Source organism: Mesoplodon densirostris, chromosome 1 (assembly GCF_025265405.1).
Source record: "Mesoplodon densirostris isolate mMesDen1 chromosome 1, mMesDen1 primary haplotype, whole genome shotgun sequence".
NCBI lineage: Eukaryota > Metazoa > Chordata > Mammalia > Artiodactyla > Ziphiidae > Mesoplodon > Mesoplodon densirostris.
Window position 1 is genome coordinate 33,965,002 of NC_082661.1, and position 24,012 is coordinate 33,989,013.

The 24,012-nt window shown below is 35.3% G+C and overlaps 1 protein-coding gene across 1 annotated transcript in view; it reads right to left on the bottom strand.

Moving 5' to 3' along the window:
• Positions 1 to 24,012, bottom strand: part of HELLS (helicase, lymphoid specific) — a 39,919-nt gene that overhangs the window by 14,618 nt on the left and 1,289 nt on the right. Inside the window, exons 3-12 of the mRNA XM_060101819.1 lie at positions 18,956 to 19,078; positions 15,965 to 16,021; positions 13,147 to 13,183; positions 12,999 to 13,063; positions 10,485 to 10,526; positions 7,816 to 8,040; positions 7,254 to 7,436; positions 6,496 to 6,639; positions 3,403 to 3,599; positions 549 to 645 (exon numbers count right to left, since the gene is read on the bottom strand). Of these exons, the coding sequence (XP_059957802.1) occupies positions 549 to 645; positions 3,403 to 3,599; positions 6,496 to 6,639; positions 7,254 to 7,436; positions 7,816 to 8,040; positions 10,485 to 10,526; positions 12,999 to 13,063; positions 13,147 to 13,183; positions 15,965 to 16,021; positions 18,956 to 19,078 (1,170 nt within the window). The remainder of the gene's footprint in view (positions 1 to 548; positions 646 to 3,402; positions 3,600 to 6,495; positions 6,640 to 7,253; positions 7,437 to 7,815; positions 8,041 to 10,484; positions 10,527 to 12,998; positions 13,064 to 13,146; positions 13,184 to 15,964; positions 16,022 to 18,955; positions 19,079 to 24,012) is intronic.

A 24,012-nucleotide genomic window follows, 5' to 3' on the forward strand; every position in this document is an offset into this window, starting at 1 on the left:
GGGCTTCCCTGGTGGCGCAGTGGTTGAGAGTCTGCCTGCCGATGCAGAGGACACGGGTTCGTGCCCTGATCCGGGAAGATCCCACATGCCGTGGAGTGGCTGGGCCCGTGAGCCATGGCCGCTGAGCCTGCGCTCCACACGGGAGAGGCCACAATAGTGAGAGGCCCACGTACAGGAAAAAAAAAAAAATTGATAGGATAGATGGAGTTTGTACAAAACAGTAGAATGGATCATACAAGTAAGTAAATTATGCAACTATTATTGGCAAACTGCATAAAATTTTTCATTTTTGTCTGACAAACATGTCAGTAACCATTAGGGGTTAAATGAGTATACGTGAAAAGGACAAAATTTTAAAAAGCACTTTACTTCCGCTGTAACGCCATGAGACCTCTAGGGGAGGGAAAAGGGCAGGAGAGTAAGTTAAATTTGGGGGTGGGGGGGGCTCACTTTTCAAATTCTACCACAATGGGTTGAACAGGTAATTTCTAGGGTTTCTTTTTCATTCTATGAGTCTCTAGTAAGCAGAATAAGAAAAAAGTCAAAACCTGGTGCAGCATATGCAATACATTCTGTTCTCTTTCCTTAGCAATAATATCTTCAGCGGTTTCAGAAAGACTAGTGATATCAAACCAAGATTCAAAGCTGTAAAATAAAAAAATTATTACAAGTTAACCTAACACATAAATCAGTTATATTAACATGATATGTTTTGCATTTTCAACTTTGTATTAATCTGTGTATTACGAAGCAGATATTTTCTTAAAGGGAACATTTTTTCTGATTTATAAATATATTACTTTTTTTTTTACATCTTTATCAGAGTATAATTGCTTTACAATGGTGTGTTAGCTTCTGCTTTATAACAAAGTGAATCAGCTATACATATACATATATCCCCATATCCCCTCCCCTCTTGCATCTCCCTCCCACCCTCCCTATCCCACCCCTCTAGGTGGTCACAAAGCACTGAGCTGATCTTCTTGTGCTATGCGGATGCTTCCCACTAGCTATCTATTTTACATTTGGTAGTGTATATATGTCCATGCCACTCTCTCACTTCGTCCCAGCTTACCCTTCCCCCTCCCCATGCCCTCAAGTCCATTCTCTACATCTGCATCTTTATTCCTGTCCTGCCCCTAGGTTCTTCAGAACCATTTTTTTTTAGATTCCAATAAGTATATTATCTTAACAATAGTATGAACATCAAATAAACATTAAAGTACCCTTTTTTCCTTTTTTTTTTTTTTTTTTTTTTGCGGTACGAGGGCCTCTCACTGCTGTGGCCTCTCCCGTTGTGGAGCACAGGCTCCGGACGCGCAGGCTCAGCGGCCATGGCTCACGGGCCCAGCCGCTCCACGGCATGTGGGATCCTCGCGGCCCGGGGCACGAACCCGTGTCCCCTGCATCGGCAGGCAGACTCTCAACCACTGCGCCACCAGAGAAGCCCCCCCTTTTCCCCTTTTTTAAAGGCAGACTTCATTAGGATATGTCTGGAGGCTTAGAAGCGTGCCTATCCCATGTTCTCCTACAAATGGACCTTGAGATGGGTCCTCCTCTATTGGGGAACGTTGTCCTCTACGACGAAGCACATAGCTTCGGGAGGAATGCAGATGTCCCATGGGAGGAAGGGGACACTGGCCTAGCCAGCCAGGTCAGCCAAATCAACCCTAGCGATCAGTGGGGTGACAGATGTCACAGCCAGACTGCCCTCACATCCTAAGGTACACCTTTTATGAAACATTTTAATAAAGTTAAAGAAATGAAAACTATCTCTGAATATCAAGGCCATATGATCTCTCTCTTTAGGTAAAAATGTGACCCACTACAGTGTTTTTAAAATTCAACATATATGTACCCTGATAATGATATCTATTAATATCCTTAGTTCTTCACAATGTTAAAAAAAAACCCTATTAACATGAGCTATTAAATATAAGCATGTCTACGCTAAGTAACACTATATTGTCAGTAAATACAATTGGGAAAAATGCCAACAACATTAATGCAGTAGTTACATCAGATATTTCCAAAATTTCATCACCTCAGGCACATTTTATAAATTCAGATTCCCAGCTCCTCCCTCAGTGTTCTAACTCAGTGGAAATGCATAGGACCTGGAAATCTTGTCTTCTAATAAATGTTCCTTCTGACAGCCTGGCCTTGGGCTAATATCTGGTCACCAGAGGTGGAATATATTCTCAAAATAAAACATTAAAAGTTATTCTCCCATATAAAATTAACTTTCTGCCTTCACTGATGCCAAAGTAAGTGTGAATCAATTATTTTGCCCTCCTGATTTTTATACTTCTATGTTCATTATTTTTAATGTCTGGTAAGATTATTTACTCTTCCATTCTGAGTATACTAATGATTTTCTGAAAACTATGTTTATATATTGCTTTTTATGATATAAGCTAAGATTCAAACAGTTTCTAGAGTAAAATGCATGAGGGTGAAACTGGGAGACCCTGGTTATATTTTTGACTCTGGCATTAACTAGTTATATTTTTAATAACTTGACACTTGGGTTTTCTTATGTGTGAGACAGGGGATGTATCAACCCCTATCCCTTCAACCTCTCTATCTCTTGTTTGTGAGAAAATAATGAGAAAAATCCACCTGAAAGTGTTTCACAAAGTTAAGACAATAAGGAGCTTTATAAAAATATGTTAAGGCAGGGAATTCCCTGGCAGTCCAGTGGTTAAGACATTTGGGGCTTTCACAGCTGTGTGCCCAGGTTCGATCCCTGGTTGGGGAGTTAAGATCCCGCAAGCCGCGTAGTGTGGCCAAAAAAAAAAAAAAAAATTTTTTTTAAGGCAGCATAAAAAAGTTTGTCTCTAATTAATCAATGCAATAAAAGCTTTTAAACTTTTATTTATCTCCTCTCATAATTTGTGTCAAAAGTAGAACATACTTTTGGGGGAAGGGGAATTGGAGGAAGGTGGTTAAAACGTACAAACTTCCGGTTATAAAGTAAATAAACACTAGGGATGTAATGTACAACATGGTGACTACACTTAACACGGCTCTATGATATATAGGAAAGTTGTTAAGAGTAGATCCTAAGAGTTCTCATCACAAGGAGAAAAACTTTTTCTTTTCATTTTATCTATTTGAGATGATGGATGTTAACTAAACCTATTGTGGTAATCACTTCACAATACATAAAAATCAAACCGTCATACTGTACATCTTAAACTTATACAGTGATATGTCAATTATTTCTCAATAAAACTGGAAAAAAATAAAATAAAAAGAGCAGAATATATATACCACAAAGAACTGGCCAAAAGCTATCACTTTAATCCAGCTACCTAGAAGAGAGAAATTAATTTTAACTATGAGCACAGATTTTGAGACAGAAAAACATAGGAAATAATTAAATAACCGCTTACCTACCTTTTCAAGTCATCAAATACATCTGGCAACAAAAAGTTCAGTAATGACCAAAGCTCTGATAAGTTGTTTTGCAAAGGAGTACCAGTCAAAAGAAGCTTGTTATCCGCATTGAATCGTTTTAACTCCCTGATTAGGCGGCACTTCATGTTCTTAATCCTGTGTCCTTCATCTACTATTAAGTATTTCCAGTAGCAATTCTAGAAAAGGAATTCAGGGGAAACTTTTTATATGATGATCTCACAATTTTTCCTAAAAGTAATTTTAAAGATAAAACCTCTTTATTAGGAATGAATGTTAGATTTTATCAAATGGTATTTCTATACCTATTGAGATGATCATGTTTTCCTCTGAGCTACTGAGAGAATGAATTAATTTCCTAAAACTGATATATACTTGTGTTGCTGTAATAGACCTCACTTGGTCCTGAACTAATAAAGTCTACCTGCTGTTATATAGTTAAGATTTCTCCATTCACATTCTTTAGTCAAAGCCATCTGTACTTTTCCTTTCTAATGCTTTGTCAAGTTTTAATTAGTTATCTTGCAGTCCTAAAAAAAGAACTGAAGGACTTTATTAGTTCTATATGCTCTGAAACATTAAATATCGTTAGAATTTTCATTCTTGAAGCCCACATCTGAGATTGACACTTTTTTTTTTATCTGATGGTGTTCTCAACTTCTTACATAGTTATTGGTTTCTTTGGGTTTTTCCTTTCTTCTGGAGCTAATTTTGGTAATTTATATCTTCACAGAAAGCTAACCATTTACTTTCATTGAGTTGTCATGAAAATTGTTTTAATTTCTCATCTTTAATATCTGTGCTCTTTTATCTTGATTAAGCAAACTTAAAGTTCCTCTGTTTTACTGTGTAAAAATACAGAAATAGACAATATTTCTGGGAAATATAAGTACCAAACTGGCAACTGTAAGTATCCTTGGATAATGGGATTGGCAAATTTGGGGGAAGAGTATGAAATGGGACATCTTTTGCATTTTACTTTATACATTCATAGCAAAATGAAAAGAAAATTTTAAGATAATATTATGACTTCTCTAATAAAAAACTTGGAACTTTTTTTCTGATAATAAGGCAAACAAATCAGATAGCCTGAATAATCTCTCACTATATCTACCTTAAAAAAATGAAACAAAATATACAACATCCTTCATAAATGAATAAGCAAAAGAGAAAACCCAATGCAACAGAAATGATGAGGAATCTGATAAATGAATTAGTAAATGGACTCATTTACTTCTGCTGCCACTCAGGAGTAGGAGTCCTGTACCCCCAATGCCATCAACCCCTAAAGCTAGGATCCTTGAAATAATAACAAAAATTCAGTGAAAGGGAAAATTACAAAAATTCTAGCCACTGGCAAATGGAACTGACAGGGAAGCTTATTGTTTCAATATTGTCTGGCTATGGTAATCAAAATAATTAGAATATCTTCATGTTATATTATTTAGTAGACAACAGGTGTTTCAATAAGCAACATAAAGTATTACCATATTTATAAATTATACCTATATGCTAACAATAGTTATATAACACAGCAGTAGTAATTCTCAGGTAGAATTACAAGTGCTTTCAGGTCTTTCTGTACACTACTTTTTCCTACATGCATTATGTATTACTTTTACTGTGAAGTGAAGAAATAACTGCAAACCACATTCCAAAGTTCTACCAGCACACAAGTAAAATCTTATGTAGAGTTGAATCTTGAGCAACACAAGTTTGAAATGCACAAGTCCACTCATCTGCAGATTTTTTTCAATAGTAAATACCACGTATAGTACTACATGATTCACAAGTGGTTGAATCCATATCCGGAACTGCGGATATGGAGGGCCCACTATGAAATATATGCAAACTTTCTACTGCACGTAGGGTTGGCGCCCCTAACCCCCATGTTGTTCAAGGGTCAACTGTACTGGTCAGAGTAAAACAAAGCAGTAAAGAACTGTATGTGAAATACGTGAAGCAGTTAGGAAGAAGTTCAAAACACCAAAAAATGAACTGAGAGAGGCAATGAGAAGCCCATTTTCCAACTGCATTACAATAACTTGGGCACTAATAAATAAGTAGCTACAACGCAAAGAAAAACAGATATGGGAATGTTATGCCATAGTAGATCCATAAGATAGTAAAAAATAACTTGTCTTCATATATTCCACTATTTAATTAAAATTAAATGGATAAGTTCTATATACTTAAAGCACTTGTCAGAGACATCTGTAATACATTCACAGATTAGGTCTATGTCTGGCTGATTCTAAAATGGTGTTGTGGAGGGAATTCCCTGGTGGTACAGTGGTTAGGACTCTGCGCTTCCACTGCAGGGGGCATGGGTTCGCTCCCTGGCCGGGAAACCAAGATCCTGCATGCTGTGCGGTGCAGCCAAAAAAATTAAATTAAATTAAATTTAAAAAAGAAAACAAAAAAATTTTAATTTTAAAATTAAAAAATAAAAAATAAATGAATAAATAAAATGGTGTCGTGGCTATAGATTAAAGCACCAAAGGCATTAACTTTCTTGTTAGAGACTACAACCTTCATCAATCGTTCTTTTTTTTTTTTTTTTTTTTTAATTTATTTATTTTGGCTGCATTGGGCTTCATTGCTGAGCGTGGGCTTTCTCTAGTTGCAGCAAGCGGGGGCTACTCTTCGTTGTGGTGCATGTCCTTCTCACTGCAGTGGCTTCTCTTGTTGCAGAGCACAGCTTTAGGCACGCGGGCTTCAGTATTTGTGGCGTACGGGTTCAGTAGTTGTCACTCGCGGGCCCTAGAGTGCAGGCTCAGTAGTTGTGGCACACGGGCTTAGTTGCTCCGCGTCATGTGGGATCTTCCCGGACCAGAGCTCAAACCCGTGTCCCCTGCATTGACAGGCAGATTCTTAACCACTGCACCACCGGGGAAGCCCATCAATCTTTCTGTTAATATAAACCTCCAGGTTCTAAAGGAATATGCACAATGCAATCTATTACTTCCATCAGAAAAAATAAATAAACAAATGCTACTGGATGGTGACAAAGTGTTATAAGTTAAGAAAAATGTGATTTATGGATTACAAAGAATCCAGTAAGACCATTCATACCTGTAATACATTTCGGTCTCTCATGGCTATCTCAAATGAAGTGATCACCACAGGGTGAATCTGTAATGTCCCTTTCCGTTTGTGAATATGCTTTACCAATTTTCGACGTTCTTGCTGGGTCCCATGATATAACGTAGTAGGAATCTAAAAGATTTTATATTGATTTATAACAAACTTTAGAACAAAATGTAAATAACAACAATTTGTAAAATATAAAGTTAATCATTTCTGAGAGAAAAAATATAATTTAACTTAACTTTAGTTCTATATTTCTATAACAAAATGAGTCAATCAATTCTAATAAATTATTGGGCTAGTATGGGAGGATAAAAAAGCCATAAAACCAAATTGAGTGTAAGGTGAGAGAGATGGCGAAGTTATTTTTGGAATATATACTTCTCATAAGGCAATGATGTGGCTAAAATGCATAGGTATGGAAGGAAAACACCATAATAAGGATGAACAGAATTAAAAAATAAATTCTACCCAGGTCTATCTCAGGTGAGTCAAATTATTCAAGGCACTAAAAACCACCCAGGGATGTTTTAGGCAAGATGTCTGAGATTACTATAGAAACTTAGTTTATTCTATATAAACTTAGAGAAGGTATTGCTGAGATTGAAAGATAAGTCAAATAAGATATAGTGCTACACAGAAATCAACATAATTTTAGTAAGAGATCTATAACTTAATTCAGGCAACAAAACAATAAAACACTTGTAATGATAATATATTTAACAAAAGGAAACATGTCTTACTTCTGGTGTAAATCTTTGGAATTCAGCCATCCAGTTAGGCAGTGTAGACAAAGGGCCACAGACGAGAAAAGGTCCAGGTACTCCTCTCTGAATCATCAATGCAATTGTAGCAATGCATTGAACTGTCTTTCCCAATCCCATTTCATCTGCTAAAATGCCATTAATTCCATTTTCCCAAAGCATCTGGACAAAAATAATATACACTGTATTTAAATGCTGACATAAACACCTATTGAATCAGCAATAAGTTTATTTCTTATTTTAACCCAAAGATGATAATTATGATGAGACTGACATATTTACACTGTAAGTTATACTAACACTTGTGGGAACTCAGTTATCAAAGCCATAAAAATGTTGGTAGCCTTGAATAAGATAATTTTTCACTTTCAAAAATTTACTCTGGGTAAATAAGTTAGAAAATAAGTATTTACACAGAAATGTTTGTTTTATATATAATAGTGAAACACAGAAGGAACAACTCAAGTTGTGTTACATTATATTAATAGGTTATCATATAGAAATGAACCAATATCTTGTATTAAAATTGAGGATTCATTACCCTAAGCCATTCCATGCCTTCCACTTGGTACCATCGCATCACTCCTCCTGTGAAGTGTTTTGGTTGCTGAAAGGGTACTGGCTGTCCATTACATTTCCGAACTGGGTCAAAAAAGAATTTAGTATTTTGCCTAACCGTTTGAGATAATCTATCTTTAATTTTACTATTTGAGTCTTTATTTTTCTGAAGATCTTCTACACAGAGATTAGAAGAGGAGCTTTCATCCTATAAAGAAAAGGTTTAATTAGAAGTTTAATACATAATAATGCTGCTACCCTCCATTAATCAGAAAATGTAACTGCTAATCAAAATTTGCCCAGTCGTATAATCACTGGGTATGAAAAAATAAAGCTACATGTTTAATAAAACCCTTTAGACTGTTACTTCCATTCCCCCACAAATTCAAAGCCACTGGGAAAAAAAAAAAAACACTTCTGAAAATAACCCTTACATATAACAGGCATATACTTCTGAAATGACCTTTACAATTACATATCCCTTCCAAACCTCTAAAATGTGCCACCCAAGATTTATTAAGCTATTTTCTTAATAATTTCCTTAATCCATAGGAATAATAACAGATATCTGTTAAAAAAATTATTTTCAAGGAACATAAAAATATTTACTTTCATCTAAGTAATTACTTTCACTACAGGCAAAGGGGCAAAGTAAACACAGTTTAAAAACTCACTATATCAAACTTAATAATGTCAATTTATCTTTGTGACACAGCACCAACTTATGACCAATGGTAGAGTTTTATTGGTTAGCTATGTCCACAACTCCATTTTAAGAAAATGAAAACAAGGATTAAGTCAATTCAAAGCGAAGTCTTACAAATGGTAAGTCTTATAAATGATGCCACAACTGGATATTAAACTGGAAAAATAGGAAACTTGAGTTTCACCACTCCATACATAAAATCTGTGATGAAATGATATACCTAAACATCAAACCCAGAACCATAAAGCTTTTAGAAGAAAACAGAGAATAACTTGATAATTTTGTGATAGACAAACACTTCTTATACAAGACAAAAAAGCACTAACCACCAAAAAAAAAGGTAATGATTTGGGCTATTACAAGATTTAAAATTTTCTGCTTATTAGAAGATATCATTAAGAAAATGAGTAGGCAAGCCACGAACTTAAAGAAAATACAGTCTATATATGTGACAACAATGAGATTATAGAACTCATATATCAACAAAACGACAAATAACCCAGTAACTGGGCAAAGGATATGAACAGAAACTTTATAAAAGAAAACATATAAACAGTCATTACAAACATGAAAATAAACTCTACATTAGTAATTAAAATGCAAAATAAAACTATATGAGATTCATTTCACATTCAGTAGAACAGCTAAAATCAAAAAGATTAACAACATGAAATGCTGGCAATAATGTGAACTGAAACTTTCATACACTTCTTGTGAGAGTAAAATGGTGTGTTCACTTTGGAAAAAGATCTGTACTTTCTTATAAAGTTGAATTACATTTACCATATGATCCAGCAATTCCATTCCTAGGTATATACCGAAAAAATATCAAAACATGTCCACACAAAGATCTTTACACAAATTATCATAGCAGCCTCATTCAGAATAGTCACAAAGTGGAAACAATCCAAATGCTCATGAAGAAAATGGATTAAGACATTATAATATTCAATGGAATACTACTCAGCAATAAAAAGAAACCGACTAGTAACAGACTCAACAACATCAATGATTATCATCCACGCTGAATGAAAAGTAGCAGGAAATAAAAGAATACATATTTATATTTCATTTGTATGAAAACTAGATTGTGAAAGAAGTTTTTAAAAAGATTGGGCAAAACTACGATAGAAGTCAAGAGGCAGTTAGTTGCCTTTAGGTTTGGGGTGGGGAAATGACTGGAAAGGGATACAAGGGATCCTTCTACCATAATGAAAAGGTTCTAAATCTTGATTTGGATAATAGTTACACAGATGTATACATTTGTCAGAATTCTTCCGAATGAACACAAGATCAATATGTTTGTTTATTGTATATTATAAAATGTCAATTCCAGAGTAAATTGTGGTAGAAGATTAGATTGGGCTTTATCTTTAAAAATGCAACTAAATATTTATTAAAAATATGCTTACTTAATCTTATTTACATTAAACATAGTTGGGTTATAACTGCATCATAAACCAATCCTTATACTGAACAAAGAATAAATCTTGCAATTATAGGGGTTTGGATAGTAAATACTCAGGTAACAAGGAACCTCTTTACATAAAATGAGGGGTTAGGGGTGGAGATAAAATCAAGCCTTCCCAAACAGGAACAAAGAAAATCTTGAAGGCTAGAAATAAGATTAAAGTATCCCTCAGGGCTTCCACAAGCTATGGAATATATACATGTGGAATGTATATATCCATACGGTTACAGTTACTTGCATCACTGCTAGACTCGCAAAGACCCATAAATTAATATTTACACACTAAGGAACATGCAATAGACCACCTAAACTTGATATATAAGAAGCATGTTAGGATAAAAAAAGCCAAATGGTTATTTTTTTTAAAAAAAGCTAAGAAATAGGATAACTAGTGAGAAAAAATGTACACTGGTGATTAAGAGATCAGGGAAGCAAATATGACTCCTAAATTTAATATCTGTTATAAATCTCTTACCTCATTCTCCTTTTTACTTTTCTTAGCCACAGACAAAATTTCCTAAAACATTGAGAAAACAAAAACAAAATAACAATGAATGTGGTTCATTCATTTATTTAACAAACATTTATTCTTGTTCTGATTTTATGCCAGGAAATAGGGATAAGCCTTGAAGGTAATTAAAATACAGGTGGACCTCAGACAAAATTAAGCCCATAGAATCTTTTTTTTTTTTTTTTTTTTTTTTACAGTCCAGGTCTTTTATTTTCTTTACACCATCATGCCATGAATTCATAGGGAATGAAGCGGATAGCAACTTATAAAATTCTGAATTCGTTAGCAGCACTTAAAAATTGGGATATTTACTCCTAAATTTTCCAGCTTTTTTTTTTTTTAGTCAAAGCTTATCTGAATAGACTAAGTCCAAATTCACGAAGTCCTCTAGTACAGAGGCTGGCAAACTACAGACCGTGGACCAACTCCAGCCGGCAACCTGTTTTTATAAATGTCTAAATAAAAGTTTAATTAGAACAAAATCAGGCTCACTGGTTTACAGTCTGTCTATGGCTGCTTTCTGGATACAATGGCAAAGTTCAGGGTTGATTAGTTACCCACAAAACTACTGAAAGCCAAAAATGTTTACCATCTGGCCCTTTACAAAAAAAGTTCTCCAAACCCTTCTCTAGGTTACTACCATTATTCAAGGATTCACTCCCAAATGTATTACAGTCCCAACTCCAGCCCACTTTAGGCCTCTCTGTGGATTCAAGGCCTGAGTTTGTAATCCTGAGCAAGAGGCACAGACAAATACATTAAAAATACAGAATAAAAGTGTTCTGATTTTGAGTTACCTACTAGATGCTAAGGGTAAGGAGACAATGTCCCTGGTGACTTAGGAGAGTATTATATCAAATTATCTGAAAAAGTTGTCATCAAGGCATAATCATTAAAGACAAAATTAGGCTGTATTTCAAGCAGAAAGAATAGCATGTGCAGAGGACCAAGGGAATAAAATAGTATGATACATTCAAGAAATTTTAAGCATATCTCAAATTTGAGATACACAGGAAAATGACAGGACGTGTAAGTGAAGGACACCACATACATACATACATGTGTATATGTAAAGTATTATGTAAGTATAGATATTCATATGCTAAGTTAAATGATTTAACTTTTATCCCTCAAGTCTCAACTTCCTAGATGAAACCTTTATGAACCTCATGCCTGAGTTAAGAGCCCCTCTATATGCTCAATAGCATTTTCCAATTATCCAATTATATTTGACTACTTCCTTCTAAATTTTTCTCACTGGATATAGGCTAAGGCAAAGACAGTGATTATGTTACCAAGTCTAAGCTCGTACTGCTCACTGCTTGACAGGCCAATAATCAAAAGAGACGAGTTGCTGGGGCAAGGAATAACAACTTTATTCGGAAAGCCAGCAAACCGAGAAGATGGTGGGCTCATGACCCAAAGAACCATCTTGCCCGAGTTAGAATTCAGGCTCCTTTTATACTAAAAGCGGTGGGGGGGAGTAAAGTCAAACATTTCCTGGTTCCCATCAGCCTCTGGAGGGGATGTATTAATTTCTTCCTCCCTGCAGTCATTCACAGGTGGGCCTGGTCAGAATGTTTCCTGTGAGCTAAACAAAGGTATTTTAGCTTAATGCTCATTCCTGGGAAGCAGGGTTCCCACAGATGGGCCATTATGTATAATTTAAGCTTATAGGCAACATCCCTTTAGTGACTACCTTATAATACAAAAGGTTCTTCCCTATTACAATTACCTTTCTTTACTAATTGATCTTATCCACTTAGAACAAAGTTTGTCCATAGCACATATGCCACCAACATTTGATGAATTAAAATAACAGCCGTGTGATTAGCTAAACTTCAATAAATCTCATTAATAGTGTTTTTCAAACTGCAGACTGAATGTGTTCCATAATAAATTGAGTGGGTCTCAACTATTATTTTTAAATGGGAAAAAAGGGAAAATATCAGAGTACATCCCTAGACTAAAGACAAGTATTATGTGAAACTTTATACCTTATGAAGATGTAAAGAGAATCTCAGGTAAAAGAAAAATGGAGTAGGTAATTAAGGTTAGAATTTTTTTAATATTAAGAATGTGATACATTAAATTATGCTTAAGGAAACTTAGGGTTTGTCATAACTGAGGACACTCTTTAATTAGTTTCTATTTAATGAGGTAATAAGTGAGAAGGTGAAAAAAGAAATGGCTTTAGAAATGAGTTTATGATTTTAGTTCTTTAATGGTCTTCAAACAAAGAACAGAGTTCTTTAGATACAGTTTTGAGGTTCTAAGAAGTTATAATAATTTCTGATTAGGCCAAGCTCATACTCCTTTAACAAACAGGAAGACGGTACCATCTTCCTCCTTAAAACACTTAACTGGCTGAAAACCCAGGTAAATAACAGTAATCAATACAGCTTTAAGGTGGTTCAAAACCCACAACAGGTTTTACTCAACATGGAATCTTATGTGTCCTTCCCCCTTTATTTTTACCTCTTTTGACATGACCTCTGAAATATTGTATGATTCATCTTCTCTTCCTCTTTTCTTTCTCATAACTATAAAAAAAAATTTATTTTTTATAGTAATTAAAACAAAAATATAAACACATAGTCTTCAAAATTGGAACAAGGAAATTTACCTGCATTCTCCTCACTTTCATCAATGGAATTCTTACCCTACAAAACAAGGATTTAGAGTATTATTTTCCTAAAGACTTCTACGGTATCACATGTTAAAAGGCACTGATTAGGTTAGCTTTCCTTGCAGTTGAACCACATCCACAACTCTTCACTATTAGGCTTACCAAAAGGTAATCTTTTTCTGTATTTCCCTACTATAACTTGTTTGTAACCATATCCCTCTACTTTTTCCCAAAGACTCTACTTTCCTCAGTTTTCTTCCATGTAAGAGACATTTCAAAACTAAACAAAGAAGGCATTTTTATTTTGAAATTACCATGTACATCTTCTCTAACTATACTTATGCTGAAGATACTCATTGGGTATGGTATGGAAGAAGTACTCATTTTCAGTATAATTTATAAGTTAATTACAACTGACAGTAGAAATAAAAGAGAAAACCAACTGAAAAATTACTAGTGAAAGGAGATAAGGGAAAGGAAGAAGTGTTCAAAAACAAAGTTTCAGAATGAGAGCTGGCAAAGAATAGGTAGACAACATATATGAAAAATAAAAATGACAAAGAAATAAGGTAAATATAAAAATGAAGTTAAAAATGTAAAGGATTAAAAAAGAAAATACCAAAAGAGACGAGTGAAATGGAATAGGCAGAATTTAATGGTTGACACCTTTAGAATAAAGGGAAAGAAACCCAAAACCTGGTATAAAAATTTAGCTTGGGCTTCCCTGGTGGCGTAGTGGTTGAGAGTCCGCCTGCCGATGCAGGGGACACGGGTTCGTGCCCCGGTCCGGGAAGATCCCACATGCCGCGGAGCGGCTGGGCCCGTGAGCCATGGCCGCTGAGCCTGCGCGTCCGGAGCCTGTGCTCCGCAACGGGAGAGGCCACAGCAGTGAGAAGCCCGTGAAACGCAAAAAAAAAAAAAAAAAATTTAGCTGGGGGGCCTCCCTGGTGGCGCAGTGGTTAAGAGTCCGCCTGCCGATGCAGGGGATACGGGTTCGTGCCCCGGTCTGGGAGGATCCCATATGCTGCGGAGCGGCTGGGCCCGTGAGCCATGGCCGCTGGGCCTGCGCATCCGGAGCCTGTGCTCCGCAACGGGAGAGGCCACAACAGTGAGAGGCCCGCATACCGAAAAAAGAAAAAAAAAAAAAAAAAAAAAATTTAGCTGGGTGAAAGTGAAGGCTGATTGAAATCAGCAGTTTGAAGAGTACGGAGTAAATGGTTAAGCCAGTAAAATTATAAGTTCATTCTTCAAAAACCCAAAATAAGTTCCTGGAATTCACAACTGAGCCAAACATCAGTTTTCCACAATTGCTTTTGTTGCAGTTATCTGCTATGTACTTTAACATCACCAATAACCACACTAAGAATCAAGTAACTGGACTTAAAAGATACCCTACCTATTTTTCCTATTGGCATTTACTATTTATTAGATATGTGACCTTCAAAGTTAGTCAATTCTCATTCACAATAGTTGTATTCTATAAAGTCGCTGTCAATACTGAACTAGGGAACATTGCATCAGTGCATCTAGAATACAAGTTTAGGTTCCTGCAAGCCTCTGGTCACATCTTCATCAACTGATCAACGCATAACCCTATTTTATGCATGTTGCTGTTTAAACACAGCTCATTTAAAACATATGCTGATTAACACTGAACTCAAAGCCAACAGCATTGTAACTCACATCTGAAGGAAGCTTAACTAACACGCATATTTTCTCCATAAGGAACATCACAGCCTTCTTGCAATAGAAACACTAGACAGCACTTCAGCACAATGTGGCCGACAGTCTTTTAAACAGCAAAACCACCAAAACCACAAAAATGCAAAAATCATGGCATTAAATAGACCACAGAAAGGACACTTGTTTACACTGTGACAACTTAAATAAGGCAGATAGCTTTGTTTGACCTCAGCTGGGAATGTGCATGTTGGGAGACTCTAATTTTTTGCCATTCTGCTTATGCACATGTCTGTGAATGACCACAAAAACACAGGTGACAAATTTTAGCAAATAGGCTAAGTGGCAAGTATGGGATCTATAAACAATGAGGATGAACTGTGCCTTATCTCCTTGCATCAGCTTCTTTATACATAAAATGTAGATAATAACAGTATCTCTACCTAACAGAGCTGCTTTAGAATTAAGTAAAAACATGTAAAGCTTAGAACAATACCCGGCACATAGTAAGTACTCAATAAATCTTACCTTTATTATTTCTCTTTTCACTAACACAAGTGTTGTTTGTACAATCCCTATCAATATAGCATTAAACAGCCTCATGTTAAAATATATTCCCCAAAAAGATCTCATCTAAAATTCAGGCTATCCCTAAATGAATGCTCTATCTGAAATGCTATTACCATATATGCCACATGTTCCAATTTTGGTTCCACTGCTACAGCTATGTACAAGATACAAATTCAGATTATTCTTATGGCTCCAAGTTGACATGATGAGGTTAGAGGCATGAAGAAGAGTAAGCATTACATGCTCCAAAAGAGCTGGCCACTTATAAAATGCCTTGAGGTATAAAATATTTGCAGATTTTTCCCCAGATAAGAAAGTGAAATTCTGCTATTATGAAATATAGTCCACAGAATAAGAAACTAAAAAGGTCATAGTTTAGCTCTCCTCCCATATATCTAAAATACTGAGAAACAGATTTTACATATTTCTATGCAACCAACAAAGACAGGTTATCAGATAAAGAAGATTAAAATTAAATAGATGATCAGTAGTCAAAAGAATACAAGAGAATGTCTTCAATATCTAAGGTAACGTATACAAAATATTCTAGCTTACTATTTATTACCTTAGTAACTTTTAAAGATTCCTTTTTTCTCTCCAATTTTTCTTTCTTCTTCTGTTCCTATAAGATAATTTTTTCTTAGTGTCAAAACTGGAAAATGCAAAGTATGAAACACACATCTCAAATAACTTAAGTTCACAATGAAGAAACTGTATATAAAAATTAAAAAACAAGAACTTGCGCTTCAAGCCTTTACGGAGTAACAGAGAACAGATTTACCCTCCTGCCTTAAGCAACTAAAATCTAGATAAAATATATCAGTGGTTTTCAGCAACACGCAGCAAAGAACAGTGAGCACTGTCACAAACCACGTGAATCTTCTGATTGCCCAGCTTACTGCCTGGAGGCAACTTCCAAGTGCAAATAATGGAGGGAGAACCCAAATAGAGCTCAACAGTCTCCCTGAGTTGAAAAGACAGAGTGCAAAACTCAGAGGCGCTAGCAAACCAAGGTCAAGTACCAGAGAGGAGACAGCTGCATACAAAAGAGGCTCTGAAGACTGTAGTGGCATCCTCAGGCTGAGTACTGATCAGTGTGTGAGTGTAAGAAAATGAAGGCCAGGAGAAGAGCAACTAGAAAGCAGGTAGAACAATCCCTGTGCTCACAGGGGCTCAGGAACAGTTCACATTCCCGTCAGCCAAAGCTGAAAGGCCTCTTAATGTATGGGGCTTCAAGAACATTCAGAAGAGGGACCAAGTTATTCTTGGACTAAAAAAGCTGTTCCATAAGCCCCCTAACAAAGCTTTAAAAGCAGGACAGAAAACAATTCAAACCATTTCCAAGAGGTGGTTAAAAGAGTATTTACCTTACAGTGAGTCATTAAGCTTGGTATTTTTGTTTCATTTTACCAAACGAAGGGTTAAAAAGGGCTTCAACAAAGGAAAAAGAGAATTTAGCAAATGTAGCAAAATCTTGATTGATAACTGTTAAATGTGAATGATGGGGACAAAAGGATTTATTGTAGTGTTGACACTTGCCCAAGTTTTTAAATCTTCATACGTCTAGTGGACTATAAATAAATTATACAGTGTCTTAGATGATAAATGCAACGCGAAGAAAAGAAAAAGGTAAATGGGATCAGGAGCGTGAGGATGGAGGTGCCAGGTAACTTTATTTAAGGTTGTCAGGGCAGGTCTCATTGAGAAAACGTGTAAGCCAAAGCTTGAAGATGATGATGAAGTAAGCCAGGCAGATATCTATTGAGAAGAGGGTTCCAAGTAGAAAACAGCCAGTGCAAAGGCCTAAAGGCCGGAAACACACGTAGAACAAGGTCTGAAAGGTATGAGGGTTGAGGGAGGCAACCAGACTGCTTATAGTCTTGTAGGCCATCATAAGGACTTTGGCTTTGTTAGAAACAATGTAAGCTAGAAAGCAGTGAAACATCATTAAAATACTGCAAGCGGGTGGGGGGAAGCACTAAAGAAAAATAAATTCTTCACCCAATAGAAAGTCTTTCAAAAATAAAGGTAAATGAAGACTTTTTCAGATATAAAAGCTAAAAGAACCTAACACCAACAGAAAATGCAAACAAATCTATAATTACAGAAAGCAGATCAGTAGCTATCTGGTGATGAAGACAGGAAGTGAGGGATGGGAGAAAATTAAAAAGGGGCAGAATTCAGCCATAAAAAAAAGAATGTGATCTTGCTATTTGGGACAATATGGATGGACCTTGAGGGCATTATGCTACGTGAAATAAGAGAGAAAGACAAATACTATATGATTTCACTTACATGTGGAATCTTAAAAAAAAAAAAAAGGCTCACAGATTCAGAGAACAGACCGGTGGTTGGGGGGTGGGGGGGTGAGGGGTGAGGTCAAAAGGTATAAATTTCCAGTTATAAAATAAACAAGTCATGGATGGGGATGTACTATACAGCATGGTGACCATAGTTAATAATACTTATTGCATATTTGAAAGTTGTTAAGAGAGTAAATCTTAAAAGTTCCCATCACAAGGGAAAAAAAATTTTTTAACTGTGTACAGTGACAATGTTAACTAGACTTACTGTGGTGATCATTTTGCAATATATACAAATATTGAATCATTACACTGTACACCTGAAACTAATATAATGTTACATGTCAATTATATCTCATTAAAAATGGGGGAACAGGAAGAATTTTTTGGAATTAATGGTTATGTTCATTACCTTGGCTGTGGTGGCTTCACGGGTATACATTTTAAAAATGTACAGTTTTGTGTATATCAGTTATATTTCAATAAAGCAATTTTTAGAAAAGGGGACTGAGCAACATAAAATTCACAATTTCTGGCATCCAAAAAATATCACTGGACAGGATAAAAATCAGTTAACAGGTGAATAAAAAAATAAATGTTGGAGCAAAGCAATTTATATTGAGGAAACTCCAACAGCTCAGGGATTGGCAGGCAGCACAGTGAGGATGAAGTTGGAACTAAAAACAGGAGTTTTGGTCTAAAGTCTGCTTAGAAGCAGTTACTCTTGAATGAAACACACCTTGAATGACAAAAGCAAACTACAGAAGAACTACATATAGTATGATACCGTTCTTATAAGGCTCAAAATAAGCAAGACCAAAAATATACACTGTTTATGGATATATACATATGTGATATATGTTAAACTATTTTTTTAAGCAGAGGAATGATAAATACAAAATTCATGATGGTAATTACCTCTGGGTTAGGATGGTAAACGAGGCAAGGAGACGGGAAAGAGAAGCAGAAATGTAGGTGCAAAAATATTTAGAATGTCCTAGTTCTTAATTCTTATTCATTTAATTAATACAGTATTCATAATTTTTAAAAAATGTTCATATATTCATACAATGGAATGCTTCTTAGGAATAAAAATGATCAAATGTTCTTTATCTTGACTGTGCCGGTGGTTACACAGGTCAAAACTCATCTAACTCTTAAAATGTGTGCAATTTATTGTGTGTAATTTATATCTCAATAAAGCTTATTTTAAAAATTTAAGCTATTAGCTATAATCAATCACATATACATACCTCTAACTGCTGCTGTTCCATTTTAGTCAATAAAAATTTGGAGTAAATATTGCTTTTTTCAAGCAAATGCTGAAGTCTACGATATCGAATGTCCATGGACTCCCTATCCCAAGACATGCGAGCCTATCCAAAGAGAAAGTTTCCATAATTACTAACGGTTTCCTGACATACATTGATTTTTTTTTGCATAAGGTGTAACAAAGATGACTAAACAACTGCTCTTTAGGTTTAATATATTTCCTGTAATTCATGAAAAATATTTTTATAATATTAAATTCACTTACTAAAAATGGTTATCTTCCAAACAAAAACCTAGAATAGCTACAAAAAAATATGATTCTGGGGTTCAACAGGCAATCTGATAAAGTATAGCTTGGCTACCAAAATACTGAAATTTCAGACACTGAATATATGGTTATTGGCATCTACAGAATTGAAGGTCCATTTTCAAAATATCTGAAATTAAAGTGAGAAAGCAAATATTTAATTCAAGTTGAATTTAAGTTTTTACAAAACCAAATGATTTCAGAAAAGAAAAATTTTATATACCAGTTTAATTTGAAGGAGCACTGGAATTAAAAGATAGTCTCATTAGCTAGGAATCAGAACATCTAGTTTTAGAATTTAAAAACTATATTGTCAAAATATTTAAACGTGCTAAATCTACTGTTTATTTCTTACAAGCTTCTTTCCTCCTCAGTATTGTGTTGCCCAAGCTTTGCCCTTACTTTTTAGCTTTCTACTCTCATACTCTTACCTTTATCTTTCACCTCTGTATGCCTTCCATTTACAAACCTCTGCTTTCCATATTACTTTTACACACCATTTATTTATTGATTTGTAAGAGTATACAGCAGTCTAGTGGCTGAGGAGGAACCCTCTCAATTCACAATAAAAGTTAAATATTTTAAGAGAATAACAGAGGGCACAAGAGAGAAAACAAAAGCAACAAATAGTATAGTTCAATGGTCCACAAACATTTTCTGTAAAAGGGAAAGGGCAAATATTTGAGCATATGGTTTGTATTGCAAATACTCAAATCTGCCTTTGAGCAGTTATAGACAACATGTAAACAAAAGTTGTGTTCCAATAAAATGGACATAAGGCCAAATCCAGTTCATAATTTGCCAGCCAAATACTGTAATCTGAACTCAAAAGAAAAGCATTAGGTGGGCTGAAGTCAAGTGAGAGTTGAATATATGCAAATCTTACTAACCAGCAATTCCACTCCTGAGTGAGTGTGAGTGTGTGTGTGTGTGAGGTAAATTTAATTTAGTGGTTAAGGCTTGACCTTCAAAATCAGACACCAGTATATATTAGCTTATATTTCCCAGATGTTCTGTCATCTAACTTTTCTTTCAAAATAAATTTATTTTCTATTACAAAAGCAGTGACAATAAGATACCTAAGAATAAATTTAATGAAATACATGCGCATTACAAGAAAATAAAAATTCTTTTAAAAATCATCTATAGTCTTACCTGTGCAGATAATCTGTTGATGTCTCATAAAACTCTATTTTCAGTTCTTTTAGGACAGCCTTTCTTTTACTATTACCAACGTACTACTATGATTACAATAGTCAGTCACTGAATGAAATGGATATTATAAATGAGATGAAATTACTTAAAACTTTATAAAAATGAATTCCTAAATTTAATTTTAGTTAAAATACTTTGTGCTTAATTTATCTGCTGCCTTAAGTCCTGTTCAGAATAAATTAGCATACATCTTTAAAGTAATTAAAGCTTTAAGGTGCCATCATGGAACAATAATTTATAATATAATTAGAATACGCCAATGGTTAACCTTTAAACCCAGTCTTCTGTATTTCAAAATAATTCTGTAGTAAATCTTCTCATCTATCATTACTCTTTCTTGACTTAATTTTGTTGTCTGTTATATTAAAGTAAATTGTAGCTTCATCTGTGGAAAGTATTCAATACTGAGTGCCTGGCAGGAAGAATCTCTTGATGAGAGTGAGAGTATGCCAGTGGACACCAAGAGCATAAATTCTCTACCCCATCTGTCTACCCCATTACCTCTCCCAAACCCCAGTTTTATTTATTTATTTTGCGGAGGGAGTTCTATTTCAGGTTACACAATATGAACTGTTTTCCTTTTTTACCTTTCCAAGAACCCTCACAACTCTTACCATTCCCCTTCCCCCACGTACACAGAAGTTAAAGCTACTCTCAAGTATTCTAGACTAACAATGACTTCTTTCAAAAGGAAATGAAGGTGAAAAGTCAAAGAAAATAACTGTAGCAAATGAATGTCAAAATCATTCTCCAGGATCTTCACAAACCTTCAAACCTCCTAAAGCAAAGTAAATGCTTCTCATTAAGAACTTAAGCTAGCTCTTCCTCTCTTAAGTACTTCTAAATATATGCCCATAAATACTGAATTCTCCCAAAAGAAAAGGAATCATTACTTTTGTGTACTGAATTTTTTGGCTCCAAAGACATGTAAGAGAGAGACTTATTCCTAGAATTTTCTCTACAGTCACTGAGGGAATAATTTGTAAGTGTCAAGGGCAAAAAGTAATCAAATTCTTTCAATACCTGTACATAAAAAGACACGTAATAACAATGAACCACAATCCTACTAGGTTTTTAGCAAATTACACCCTTACACTAATGGGACTGAAAAGAGCTTTATTCATGGAAGTATTGAAAAATGGATTAAAAATTGCTGTTTTAAGTTCTATGATGCATAACTGCTAAAGAAAAGCTAGTTGTACCATACCTATCCCTCAAGAGTAACAATTCCAAAAAGCTTTAGGATTGCAAAATGTTCAAAAGCTTAAACATTTCACTGAAAGTAGAAGTTATTTTGACCTCTAGTTTAATCAGCAAGTACTTATGGTACTATAAATTTTGACAGACCTTTTTAATTTATTTATTAAAAAAATTTTTTTTGGCCACACCGCACCGCACCGCTGGTGGGATCTTAGTTCCCCGACCAGGGAAAGAACCTGGGCCCACAGCAGTGAAAGCCTGGAGTCCTAACCACTGGACCGCCAGGGAATTCCCTGATAGACCTTTTTTATTTTTTATTTTTTTATTTATTTATTTTTCTATTTTTTTTATTAGTTTCTGCTTTATAACAAAGTGAATCAGTCATACATATACATCTGTTCCCACATCCCTTCCCTCATGCATCTCCCTCCCTCCCACCCTCCCCATCCCACCCCTCCAGGCGGTCACAAAGCACCGAGCTGATCTCCCTGTGCTCTGCGGCTGCTTCCCACTATCTATCTACCTTACGTTTGGTAGTGTATATATGTCCATGCCTCTCTTTCGCTTTGTCACAGCTTACCCTTCCCCCTCCCCATATCAAGTCCATTCTCAGACCTTTTTTAAATGTGAAAATAATCTTTCTTCACTTGAACTCATGCATTCTTGAAATGTATTCTTATTACACCTCATATCTTTCTTTCTTCAAATAGCATTTCCTTAACCAACAATCTTCATGGGTTATAAAAGTGAACTACACTACTCAAAATTAGGGTTTATCGCTTACGATCTCTGGAGTTGACTCTACTCTGGATCATGACCCAGGATTCATCCTTTACAATTCACCTTGTTACAATGGCTAGTAAGTATATTTATTTTATTTATATAATCATATATATTAGGTAATATATTATAAAATATTCTTTTACCTTAGTTAGAAATTCAATAGACATTTACTATAGCCTACTATTTGCCAGGTGCACAGCCTACAAAAACAAAACAATGTGATGTGCCCTCAAGGAACAAAGTGAGAAAGAATCAAGTAAGTAAGGATAATACTGTCTAACAAAGTACTATAGGAATTCATAGAATGAGTAAAGGTGGTTCAAGGTTGACCTCCCAATTCTATTAAAATTTGTTAACATACTGCCTTACCGGATTATGGTTAACTACAGATCATCAGTAATAATGGAACTATTATATACTGGAGTGAAAGTATAGCAAGGTGGTTAAAAAGTGTGAATTCTGGAACCATATGGCCTACATTACCATCTCTGTCCTGCCATTTACTAGCTGAGGGACCCCAGGCAACCTCTAGGTGCCTCAGTTTCCTCATCTGTAAAGTGGAATGAAAATAGAACCTAGTTTATAGACTATTTTAATAAAAGTAATAGTTTATACTAGTAATTAAACTAGTAATGGGCTTCCAACTATTATATACTGGAGTGAAAGTATAGCAAGGTGGTTAAAAAGTGTGAATTCTGGAACCATATGGCCTACATTACCATCTCTGTCCTGCCATTTACTAGCTGAGGGACCCCAGGCAACCTCTAGGTGCCTCAGTTTCCTCATCTGTAAAGTGGAATGAAAATAGAACCTAGTTTATAGACTATTTTAATAAAAGTAATAGTTTATACTAGTAATTAAACTAGTAAGTTTAATAATAGTAATCATAATGAGTTTAATAATGGTATCTACTTGATCCTATTGAGGATTCAATGAGTAAAATACATGTACAGCATTCAGAACAGTGACCGACTCACAATAAATGATCATGAGGTGTCAAAAATGCTAACAAAAGAATCATTATTGTTGATATAAAATAGCAGGGAACTAACTAATTCATTACTTGCCTTTGGAGTGCATTATTCCCCAATTTGAGTAGTTTTGTAATTACATGGAAGTAATTCAATATTAATGTCCTCAGAGAGGTTTAGTGTTAAGGACAAGAACTCTGGAGACAGCCAAACTTGAGTTCACTAGTGTGTGACCCGACCCCCAATTGCCTCAGTTTCATCCTATGTAAATGGAGATATCAAAAGTACCTAAATAGGGCCTCCCTGGTGGCGCAAGTGGTTGAGAGTCCGCCTGCCGATGCAGGGGATACGGGTTCGTGCCCCGGTCTGGGAGGATCCCATATGCCGCGGAGCGGCTGAGCCTGCGCATCCGGAGCCTGTGCTCCGCAACGGGGGAGGCCACAACAGTGAGAGGCCCGCATACCGCAAAAAAAAAAAAAAAAAAAAAAAAAAAAAAAAGTACCTAAATAACCATAATACTGGGAGGGCTAAATAAATTATTACAAGAAAATCACTTAGTAGG